The sequence below is a fragment of the Buceros rhinoceros genome, unplaced genomic scaffold (assembly GCF_000710305.1).
Source record: "Buceros rhinoceros silvestris isolate BGI_N320 unplaced genomic scaffold, ASM71030v1 scaffold23883, whole genome shotgun sequence".
Taxonomy (NCBI): Eukaryota; Metazoa; Chordata; class Aves; order Bucerotiformes; family Bucerotidae; genus Buceros; species Buceros rhinoceros.
The window spans coordinates 23,707-36,712 of NW_010403365.1; the positions used below are offsets into that span (position 1 = coordinate 23,707).

General features: G+C 38.6%; 1 protein-coding gene across 1 annotated transcript; it reads right to left on the reverse strand.

Annotated features, from left to right (window-relative positions):
* Window positions 1-1,407: 1,407 nt before the first annotated feature.
* NDUFA12 (NADH dehydrogenase (ubiquinone) 1 alpha subcomplex, 12) lies at window positions 1,408-11,826 on the reverse strand (the record flags this gene model as incomplete). The annotated part of the gene is made up of 3 exons (XM_010133001.1): window positions 1,408-1,671; window positions 10,815-10,902; window positions 11,730-11,826. Coding segments are annotated over 3 exons (366 nt in total), but the record flags the coding sequence as incomplete, so codon positions are not given.
* Between the last annotated feature and the right edge of the window lie 1,180 nt (window positions 11,827-13,006).

Here is a 13,006-nt window from a genome sequence, read left to right on the forward strand (position 1 = left end):
TCTTTAAGAATGGCCAAAAACATTGCACAGGCAGAAGAGGAAGGGAAAAGAAGTGTGCAGCAGCCATGCAAACACCAAGGCGAGAACAGAAGGAGGGTGAGGAGGTGCTGCAGGTGCTGGATCAGAGACTCCTGCCAGCACCAGGAGAAACCCATACCAGAGCAGGTAGGCATTTCTCAACAGAAATCATAGCCCATGGAGAGCCCATGCTGGAGCAGGTTTATACCAAAGGACTGCAGCCCATGGAGGGGATCCATGCTGGAGCACAGGGAAGGCATGAGGAAGGAGCAACAGAGGCTGACGACAACTCCCATTCCTCAGTGTTGCTGCAAGGGATGGGTAGAGAAGGCTGGAATGAAGGTGTGAAGCTGAGTCTGGGAATGAATCTGGGGGAAAAGGTGGTGTTTCACATTTTTTTGCCTTTGTTTCTCATTATGCAAATCTATTTTTAATGGCAATAAATGAAAAGTCTCTCTTGCTCATGATGGTAACTGGCAAGCGGTTTCCCCCTCTTTATCTCAGCTTTCTATTTTCTGCCCCATGGAGTTATCTGCAGACTAGGCCATCAGATACAGGAAGCCGTGTGGAGAAGACAGGTCTGCTAAAAACTGTTAGCAGGCTGGAATAAGAATCAACCAACTACAGGATACAGAAAAAAGCCACAGCCCTAACCAACTCTTTCAAATGCGAACTTGCAAACTTCACATTTTCACGAATACGTTCTGGTACATTTTTCTTCTCTACCTCCCAAAAAAGTGTGAATTCTCAAACTTCCAAAGACCTTCAAGTCTTCTCACAAGAAGGTAAACAACCCACCCCAAAACCCTTGTGGGAACATCTTCTAATGAATCTCAGTAACACAGAATCAACAAAAAAAGATTTGTGTGACAGGGGTCCCTCTGTTTATGGCTAAGCTTCCTTAGGGGGTGAGATGTCATTTGATTATGGTATCCTTACAAGTTTTTTATTATGTATCATACCACACTGGAATCAGCAACGCATGCATACTCATGAACCAAGAATTTATGAACAAAAACTACAATCCTTACTTGACCTTATTATTGTAATTTGTCTTATAAATATTTAGACATGGCTTCCTAAAGTAGTACATCACTAGTACATTATTTGCCATGCAAAGACTCCAGTAGAATAAAGTTAAAGATGGGAATCCTGTATTTTGAATTTGTATTCTGTTGAACAGTACAAATGTGAGAAGTGACTGTCACAGGAATGGTTACCATGCTAAAAAAGTTTGAGAGCTGCTTATGTAAAGACAAGAGCCACTAACAATATGACAAAAAGCCCAATGTCTTGCGATTGAGACTTGTCACATATTCTGTTCTCTACTTCTTCCCAATGTTTCCTCACTTCTTTCCCCCCCAATTCAATAAACTAAATTACAGCTGTTACAGGAGGCTTTTATTTTGAACTACAGTGAAAATACCATTTTCGCTGAAAGCCAAAGCTGAGGCAAGTCACATTTGTTGTTGTTATTTGCTAGGTGTTGTAGGTGGGATCCACTCTTGTATCTTCTTGCGAGTAGTAGAGTAAGGTACATATTGTCCAGGAGTGCCACTCAGATTGAATTTATGGTTCTCCCAGATAAATTTTCGAGCAACTGGTGGATGAGTCGTTGGAGGGTCATCTGTCATCGAGTGAAGCCATCGATGCCTTAAGAGGAAAAAGACACATTCTGAATAAGGAATATTGCATGATCTGTAAACAAGCCTTCCTCCTGATTCCCAAGGGTTCTCCTCTGAACACATATTAAGTATTTATTTTGAAAGGTGGGAAAAATAATTCAGTATGACCACAGGATACTGATTTAAAGTAATTACACAAGCGTAACTGATAAATAACAGTTCTGCTTCCAAGCAACTGAAAGTACACCTGAGTTTGAATTTCCTGTTCCTTTGTATGCTCAGTATTTGGGCAGAGAGTAGTTTACTGTTACATGTTTGTATGGCCTTAACCAGCCAGGTCAAGGCAGGCACTTCAAATGACAAAACCACGTTTTGTTTTGTTGTCTGGGGGATTTTTGTTGGGTTTTGAACAGGAGGAGGGGGATTTTGTTTGTTTTGTGGGGGGTTTTTTTGTGGGTTTGTTTTTTTTTTTTTAATTAACAGAAAGCTGCGCTGCACAATAATCTTGATGTCATGTCCAAAGCATTCATGAGGCTACTACTTGGGACACAGGGATTAATAACGCAGGTTGACCTAAAATAATCACATAAATGGTTACTGACTGCACAATGAAATGATTAATACCAATCAGTAATGGGGTAATTACAAAGCAATTATAGTGATTATCCTTTACCTATGAATTAAATGTCAGTCCTCCCCTGTGCAAACAACATTAATGATCAACGAAAGTACTTTCAGTAACAATTTACTGAAACACTGCAGCATGGATGAACGGAATTGATTTAATCCCATTTCTATTTCAGTGCCCAAAGCAACTTTCAAAGCTGAACAACATTTTAATTATCTGCCAGTTTACATCTACCTCATACTGTATGCACATTTATGAGAGAAGTGAGGTTATAACTTTTTTTGCAGGCTTACATATTATTTTTTTTAGGTAGAGTTAAACAGGCTTCTGCTAATCAGCTTTGATCAAACACTTGACCTAAAAATCAGAAGCCTTCTATTACAGTTTTTATTAGAAAGCCCCAAATTTGCATCTTCAGCCTTTACCAACAGTCTAGTACACTTCATTGATACAGCAAAACACCACCACAATAAAAGTAGTAAGAAACAGACTGACAAGTATATTCTAAACCTGAAGAGCTCTACAGAATGTTGATTATCTTCTCAGTGAAGTAGCTTCTAGACCTTTATTTGAGAAAAACTCGCAACTTTGGATATAACTTTTGTAAAAAAAAAAAATCTCACTTAAAGCCGTCAGCACATGTTCTTTTTCTGTAAATAAACACACAAAAATCCCAAATGAAAGCCACATACTATAGGACTAAGGACTGCCAGGAAACTGGCTTGAACACAAAACCGCATGGAACTATAAGATCCTTCAAAAGTAAGAAGAAAAGCCTTGTTTAGAGGTAAAGAATGGTCTCCTATGAGAAAATTAATTCACTCAGGACTTGAAAGTTACACACATGTTCAGATAAAGTGATCCAGTGCAACATGAATGCATTGAAGGGGATTCTTCTCTTCCCCCCAGCCCTCTTTTGTAAATCAGGTATCATTTCAAGTATACATTTCCCACTGCTTCTATTAAAAAATGAAGATTTTGGCAATGATTTCTGCCTGGAAGAAGGAGGCCCCATAGCTCTACTGATCCCCATGTGGTCTGAGGATACAGGATCAGGCCTTGTTCGATTTTAAACTTGGTATTACAAGCCTCTGGAATGCCCTGGCCACATTACACAAAGCTCTGACCTTAGGTGAACTCCCTCTTCCAATTCATGCTCATTAGAAGAATTCTGTGCACTAGTATGCCTCAGATATCCTGAGATATCACATGGCCTACAACAGCTAGCACTAAATTTGGCAGAATGCTGTAAAACAGCTACCTCGACAGAGGTGGGAGTATATGCTCATATCCAACAAGCCAGCTCTCTATTACTAACACACTGAAACACACGGTTTCTGGCATGGGAGGAAGGAAAAATAAAAAACAAAAAAACCCCAGTCCATGTATCCACATAACATTCTGCTAAAACCAACTTAAGTACTGCATTTCAAAATGTTTTGTGGTATCACTCCGGAGGAGTCTCAGCCTTTCAGAACTGCTTATCATAACATATAGAGGCAACTTAACCTCACACACCTTCACCTAGTGACACTCCTGGTGATAGTGGATAGGGATCCCACAAACAAGACCCTATTTATGCACCTCTCAGCATGGCTCACCGTCCTCATGCTCCTGAGAGTTGTGCACACCAACAAGAAAAACAAAAAATTGTTTTCTCAGACAGAAATGCAGTTATGAAGGCCCTGAAAGACAGGCTGGAGCAGGTGGAGCACAAGAACTGTATTAAACCTCAGTTAAAATCAACTAGATTTCAAGCTTACATGATGTCTGGCACCTCTACCATTACAAGTGTACTTACATACAGTCGCTCCTTGAAATATCAGAAAAATTACCACAATATTGACTTCTTTATTCATTTGACAGAATAGTTTTACTCTGTCATTTAAACTCCTGTTTTGCAGTTTTTCTAAGACTAAATCCATGAAGTCTTTTAAAATACAGTACTTTGGAGTAATTAATGCATTTGCTTTCAGTTCTACAATATCATTATGAAATCGGGCTCAAATTTAAATAGAACAGCAAAACCAATCCTTAAATTCCCTTTTCTCCCTGGAAAGTAGAAATAAAAGTGCTCACCTACAAGACAAATCAGTACAGTCACAGGTACTGAAATACCTGACAAGATTTCAGAAATTTGTTTAGAACTCCACCCACTGTTAAGGATGCTTATATATTTAAGAATTTCAGGGCTTAGGCCTGCTCACAGAGGGTTCCCCTTAGAAGCCCAACATGTCACTCAGAAAAGCATTCCAGTTTGCGGAGTCTGTTCTCTCAAAGAAAAGCTCCTGGTCTCCACTCAAGCAAAAATATGCAAAATCTGAAAACTTTGTGGGTTTTTTTGAGACTTTCCCCTTGACAACATCCATCAAAAAGTCCTTTGAAGCCCTGATGTCTCATAGAGTCTGCTCCCAGATGCTCAAGAAAAGCTTTTCATGCACTAGATTGAACAGCATGAATAAAGAGATTTGACATCTTGCAGATGGCTAGATTTCTATACAAACTCTGCCGATAATAAATCCATGCATGAAAAAACAGAATTCAAAAGCAACTAATGACTTAAAACCTACAAAGAAGCAGAAAACTTAAACAGAGCAAAGACATTCAGGAGGATAGCACAAGCTCTGGAGAGGCTGAAGCAGCTTCCTGAATCACAGAGCAGAATCACTACTAAGCAGACCGAGGCTACCAAAGCCTCTGGACTTTTCCTCAGGTAAACAGATGAAAGACACCTCAAGACTATGCAGTCTTTTCTCCTGAGTCTTAGACAAATACTTAAAAGCGAAGAGATTTCAAAGTGAAGCTACAAGGGACCAGAGCCAATTATACGGTGTACAAGCTGTCAAACAAGAACCAATGCAACACAAACTGACGCTACTGCCATATGTGCATCCGCAAGGTCCAGGCAACATCTACCTAAGTTCAGGATGTTTGCCAACTTGCTAGCATCCCCTTTTTTCAACAAGTTAATCATGTTGCAATAAGACAAGAGAGAAGTGGAGATATGTGTTATGATCAAATGGCAAAGAATGGGAAGGGAAGCAAAAAGAGACAAGAAATGTGGTTTTGTTTACACATGAGATAACTGTGATTACCATCTGCCTGAAAACACCACACTAGCATTTAATCTAGTTATAAATCCCACAAATTTATTGTGAAGTACTGAAAGGATGGAAATTTTAACACACTCACAACCCACAGCCACCCCCCACACACAACCCACCCCCACACATCCACCCACCCCCTTCCTTTTCTGTTAAGTCTTTTTGTTTTTCTTGGAAATGGACTTGAAAAGCAGCAGTTCTACAGAAGAAAAGCACATTTCTTTACATTTCTTAGTATGCTGACACCTGAATTCTGAGATGCTACATTCCTCCCTCCTTCAGCTGCCTGAAGCCCCTTCCAGAGAAGTCAGATTTGCACCGTAAGGAAATTAACATCAAAGTACAACATAGATATTACACCTACATACATAGGACATACATACACATACATAGGACAGCGCTGGCAAAATGGAGTGTCCCTGCAAAAGGAGAAAACTATTCTCAAGTTACAATGCTTCTCTCCCCACAGGACATGACATATTGAAAGAGCAAATTACTTTTCACTAGTTTGTATATATAAACCAGTTGTCAATTTGTTTTTGCAAAGTATTTGGACAAACCACAATTCAAATTACATTAAACCAGGGAAATGGTAAACAGCGTGTGGACAGCCACAAAAGGCTTTGAATGTGATTACAGAGAAGCACACCAAGCATCTAGGGTATCAGTCCTTGACTTACATGAACCTTAGATACTCCCCAAAGGAAGCCCAACTCCACAACATAACCCTGTTGAGAACAGAAAATCGGTTTCCAAGTTGCCTCTTCTCAGAGGGCTCAAGCTGAAGCTGTCATAATCCTCCAAATTCAAACTTGTGCACTTCCAAATTTCAGCTACAGGAGTATCCTGATCACTGAAGACCAAATAGGAGTCCACGGCAGGAAATAGCAGAAACATGGGAACTTTCGCTTGAGACGTGAACGTAACCTGAAAATCAAGACTGATACAGGGAATTTTTTTGGGGAAAATACGCTGTTCTTTCCTCCGATTCCAAACAGACTAAGGACACTGAGATACTCAGTCCTCTCCGCTCACCTTGTTTCAGTGGAAATAACCAATAAACCCTCAGATGTGAAGATCAGATAATCAAGAAATACAAGTCTGGAAGGGATTTAGACACTCTTCATATGCTTCAAGCCCAAGCGCGTACCAGCTACACCCACACCACCTCAGCAGACACCTGCTAAAGTTATGGAGTTGCTATAATACTGGTTTACTCATTTCCCAAACCATGCCATGCCAGTGGCGATGAGTAGAGTTTTTTAGTGGTAAGGATAGCAATGTCCAATCTGTATCACTCCTTCTGTAATTTAAACTAACTTACTCCTTATTCTACCCATCTACCTGTGGAAGACAGACTATGCCTTTCTGTTCCGCAAGGGATTAAATGGCTCAATATTATATCCATGATAATTTCCTCTCCTTTTTAAGCAAATCCAATTCTTTCCTACTGTCCTCAGAGGTCTGATCGGTTCTTGCTGATCTTCTCTAGGCTTCTTTCACTGGTCTACGTGTATTTGCTTTTTTTAAGAGCATAGTCCCCACAGTCAAACACTGTATTCTCTGTAAGTCTTCTCGGTAATAAGCAGAAAGGAGAAGTCACTTCATGTGAGTGCAGTCAATAATTCTTTCTACTTCTCAGGACGGCACACTTTTTCCTCAGCACTATAACTTACTCAACCTGCCATTCCCGTAACACCTAGATAATCCTGCAGCAATGCCTGTTGCTCTCCTCCTGCACACCATAAAGGGGCTGCAGGTGCCAGAAGAGCAGGGACCTGCCCTCTACCTCTGCTCTGAGCCACATAATTTCACTCCTCTTTTTCCTTTTGTGAGCATGAAGTGACACATGCAACTTGCTATGCTGCCAAACTTATGAGTGCAGATTACCCGCAGCTGATAATTACATTAATAAAAAAAGCAGCATTAAGCTCTTTCACTCAACTACCTGTATTTTACACCCCTAACATTTCAACTGTTTCGGGGAGGGGGGGGGACACGGCAGGGGCTAACACTGCTCTAAGTGCATTTTCTTACTAACAAGAATTTTCTTACTAACTGCCCAGAATATTTCACCTAGGTTCAGACTGGCTGTGATCCAAGCCTGCTTCTACTGGGGCAGGTGAGAGGGTGGATGGAATGAATTCTAAGTCCTATAGCCCTTGCCCTAGGAAGTGAAAACCACATAATTACCAAGAAGTAGACATTCAAGATAACCAGTTTTTATTATGAAAACTTTTGCCTGTGAAAATATTTTTGGTACCCTAAACTAGTACTTTACAAGACTTTCCTAACCTTTTAACAGGTAAAAGATGTCTTTGTGTAGGAAAAATCACGATGTGCTAAGTATCTTGTATAGCATTACAAGAAGATTAATACTAATCATTCCCAGTGCAAGAAATGGAGGGAATGTAAAAAAAAAACTAATTAACTTGTTTCCGACAAAGTATATAGCAACATCTTGATTTTGAAGAAAAGAAAACCCAGAGTAACAAAGAGGTTAACTAACACAACTACATCAGAAAAAAACCACAAAACTACATATTCTAGTATGAAAAAACTAACATTCTCAATTCCCTGTATAGCAGACATATGTCAAAACAACTCTATCGATTTCCTTCACACTATGATTTCAGTACATCCGTTGTCAAAAGACATTACATGAATTTTTTCAGAATACTGAAAATATTCAGTAGTTCCTAAAACTGGTACTACAGTATGTTATTACATGAGATGTTTTTTCTTGCTGCTTTTTCCTTTTCTCCAGTATCTGACAGAAGGTAAAGGGTAGCTAATTAATTCTCATTTTATTTTTCCCAGACAGTTGTTTTCAGATCTTTTCAATATACCAAAATGCTTTTTTCCAACTCATCATGCATGATGAGGTCTTCCTGATTGTATTTCAACATTCATATTCCACAATCATGAAGGCACATGACTGATCACAAAAATAAAGTTTAAGATGCACAGTGCATTCTACAACCAGAAACATGTAGAAAAACAACTGTAGTATAGCTTACACTGAAAAAAAAAAGGAAAAAAAGTGTTTTTCCTGTACCTCTGCTAGTGTTCTCTATACTTAGCATAATCAGTAGGATAATCAGTAGCTTAATCCTACATACAGTAGGATTTTTATAAGAGTACTACAAAATCATTACAAACTAGTTAGTATTACTGTTTAAAAAAGGAAAAATCTGAAATCTCTAGGCTAGCCCTTGTCTTAAACCTCGATTCTGTTAAAAGCTTCATCTTTAGGCATGACAGTTGCAAAATATTTTCTGAAAGTAACACCAGTGTAAAAAGTGTAAAACCTGCTTACATCTGCAGCGGGTTCAACAACATACCCACAAAATGCTCTGCTGAGCTTAATTAACTAAAACCCAGCATGAAAAATCAGTGTTCAGAAGTATTCAGATCATAACCCAGCTGTTTAGAATGGTAATTTATATACTTGCCTGTTCACCCAAGGATGACAAACTTGTCTCACCCTTCCTTCTGTTCAAGGGAGAGCTAGTGCTTTAAGAAATAAACAACTGACAGAACAGTTATTATACTATGGACCAAATTAATCTCTTTGTTAACAGAAGTAATTTCACACAATCTATTTCCAACAAATTTCTAGGTCCAAAAAACTACTCGTTTCCTTCGTAGCTGCACAACCCCAGTATTACAATGACAGCAACTTGTACAGTACATTGATAGTCTCAATTCAGAAGTATATGCTATGTTAAAATTTTGAGACAGTATAGGATTAGATGAAAAAAATTAGAGTCTTAAAAGACAGCATTTACCTATTTTTAAAGATGTATCTAAACAGTATAGAACTATGGGTCAGTGATTTAGGTGTATTACAAAGGTAGGGTAAGAAATCAGCTAGGATAAGAATCTAAGGTTTCCATGGAACACACAAACTTTCAGCAATAAAAACAACCCCCAAAAAACTGAACAGTACTGCACAACTAAGTTTCCTGACAAAAATAACTCAGAACACAGAACTGCTTAGCCTATTGTGCCTCACTGCGCTGACCAGGCTTGAAAACAGTGAAACATTTACTGCAGGGCAATTTTTTCCACATTGATAGGAGAACAAGTTTTTCTACCTCACTGATTTATGCCATAGAAACAAGCTAATTAACCCTAGAAACATCACTTTGATACTCAGGAACAACCCCTTTCTCAAGGTTTGTAAAGACACAACAAACAAAACATAGCCATGAGCACAGGGAAGAAAAAAAAAAAGAATACCACAAAACCAACAAAAACCACGCCTCAAAACAAGGAAAATCTTGAAAACCAGCACAGACTTAATAGTGAAAGGATAAAACCAAACAGCAGTTACTAGACAGATTACCAGAAGCCGCCCTGCACTGGCACGAACTTGCTAGTTTTGGAGATTCTAATGTCACTTCTAAAAAACAATGCCATTAAGCTATTACTGGAGCAGACAGAAAAAAAAAACATTAACTGCACTGAACTTAACTTTAATCCTGGGAGAATTTGAAACAAAATTGACTACCTAGACAGTCTACCCAGGCACTTCTCAAATGTTCTAATGAAAGCAAGAATTTCATTGTTTAGATAATCAGTCTCAGCCTTGGCACAAAACATCTATCAGAGGAATAATAAAAACCAGCGTTCACCAATGCTCAGTCTACCCAACCACCTCTTACTTCATATCATCTTTCACTGCTTTATGGCTGAACTCCTATTCCTCAAGAATCAGGTAGAGATTGCTTTTGCTGGCACACACTGTTACTTTATTTGGTGTGTGCTTCTCCTGAGTTATTTAGGAACACAAAAAAAAGCAAGCATTAAGAGCTGTGTGGTCAGAGACCTTCTGGAACTGCAGGCTGTACAGAATTATTACTGAAACACAGGAACAAAACCTTAAGAAAAATTATAGTCAAGTAGCAGTTCACATACAGAGCACTCTACCCCTTTCCTGTTCATCATCTTGTAGAGTATCAGTGTCTATCAAGTGAAGCAATTATGTTGTTAACAGCTTTGATTAAGAAATGTTGTTCCATCATTGCTTTGCATTCTTTAGGTTCTGGACTAGAATGGATAATAAAAATATTTTTTCTACCTCTAGATGCTCCACACTATTGTAGGCTTTGCCAAACCATTAAAATGGAATCTCAACTAATAAGGAAAATTGGAAGACCAACTGCTCTAACTGGCTGGCAAAATGCTTTTATCGTTCCAAGAAGCAATGAGCGCGACTGTCAGGACAGTGAACAACATAACATTATGAATACAGTCCAAAATTAAAAGTAATGAGTCCAAAATCTTCTGGTCATGTAAGATGTCTGTGTCCAAGAAATCCTTTATGACCATATTCCTTTTATTTTTTTTTAATCTTCTGCCTTGAAATACAAGAAAATATACAGGCAATTACACAGTTGGTATCTGTCCACATGATTAAGCTAAATGGTTTACCATTCAGGGGGCACCATACTTCCATCAACTTCCCAAAATGTATTTTTGCCATTCATTTCATTAGTATAGATGACCCATCTGTGTCGACCTTAAATAAACAAAGAGAAATACTGTATTAGCTCAAAAAAAATTATTATTTTCATATAAAGGAGACAATTCACGAAAACACAAGGAAAAGTATTTTGACTAAAAGTACCTATGATTATGGGCACTTATTTCAAGTCAGTACAGCTTTTACTGTGCTGAGTCTTCTGTATTTCCACTGTTACTGCATTTTCATGTGGCTGAATCTAATGCTCTCCCAACGAAGCGAGTATTAGCTATTGTGTAAGGAATGGGAAATAGGAACTTAGAAAATTTTTCAGAGAAATAGGTTTGTGGATTTTTTTCTCCATTAGGATAAGTCTTTTCCGGAAGGACATTGCCATTAGTAACCTAAGATTAAACTAAGTTTCAGCCACATAAAACTACCAACCAAGGTTTACCACCAACTCTTTTCCCAGGTATCCTACTAGTCAACCTAAGTACACAGAACTTGGCCTAACCATCCTGTCAATTGCTTACGTCACTTTCACTGTTTACCTTTTTAAGTACTCTATAAATGATATTTAAAATCCCATTACTTAAGGTAATAGGACATTTAAGTTAATCTGTGTTTCTTTGCCCTGAAGTGATCACCTAAGTACAGCTGTGAGGCAGTTTTAAAGGCAGTTCTCTTTCTTCCCCCACCTGTCAAGCTATCAGCTTTTAGGTGAAGAACAGAATTCTAATCGCATACAGGCATACATACGTGGAGAGCATCTCTAAGTCGATCATGAGGAAGTCAGGCAGTTCAGAAATTCTGTTTCACTAGCAGAAACTACACAAGCTATACAAAGCTGGACAGTCAAGAGATGTTCACACTGGCACACATACCAAAGAAGTTTCTTTTGTCTTCATAGTATTTGTTTCCGTATTTGTCAATTCCGATCAGCGTACCGGTCTTCAAATCGTTGACCCTGTGAATTCCCAAAACAAGTTTCAATTGACATCATCTTAGAATGAAGTTGTGATAGAGGTTTCTTAGGGGTTGGTAAAAATCTGTAACGAAAATCTTAAAACACATATATGTAAAGCTATTCAAGCTTAAGGATTGCAAAACATAATCACCAATTCCTGCATGAATATCAGAGTGACTTTACAGTTTGCCCCACTGACAGGATACTAAAAGCCATACAAACAGGCTATTATTTATCTAAAAGCTCTTTATAGTGGAAGATGAAGCAACTGCAATAGAGCACAATTTAACACCCACAAAACCTGAAATACAGCAGAACGGAGTCCCAGAGACACATTAATTCACTTAGCTGAAGATGTTACCAACCTTCTCAACTATTTGTTACTACCACTTCAACTTGAATTGCCATGGAAAGTGGTCAGCACTGAGGCAGCTTAAGATGCAAGCAGTTACCCTGCCACTCCAGGAGACATTGATCCAGATAAGGCATATACAACTTTCAACTCTTCATACAGAACGTTACTGTACATATCAATAATTAAACTGAACCTATAATTAACATTCTGTTGATAAAACCTGAGTTTTCACTGAGAATTTCACTGAATCTTGAATAAGGAGAAAAGTTTCCAGCACTCAGGCTCTTAATAATTTGACTTCTACTGCATAAAACCTTTCCAGAAAAAGAGTCTCCTGTCTTGGCTAAGCAACTTTTCCAAGTCATTAGTCATTGCTTCTTAAACTAGTTCAAAGAAAGTACACCTTGATTATTTTTCCTTGTACATGCAGAGTCTATCCCTTGAGCTGGGGTGGAAGATTTAATGGTTTGAAAGGCGAAGGGGAGGCAGCAGCTATGTTTGCAGTTGGTATGGTTATAAGGATCAGATGTCATATGCCATTCTGTCACAGCATACCTCCCTTCTAATTTCAGTCTTTTGAAAGAAAAAAAAGAGACCATTGCTTCCAGTCTTGCCTACTCCCTTTTTCTGGGTGGTGGGAAGGTGTCACCACAGCCTCTGATCTTTGAATGACAAAAGCTCCCTGTCGAGACTTTAAGTGCCAAAGAAAAGGCATTTCGGGGAAACCTAATAATGAAACTTTTCTACACTTTTACTTTACCAGCTCCATTTCTTCTCGAGAACTGCCAGTATAACAGCTACAGACTGAGAAGGGAAAAAAAGTGGAAAATAACAACTTT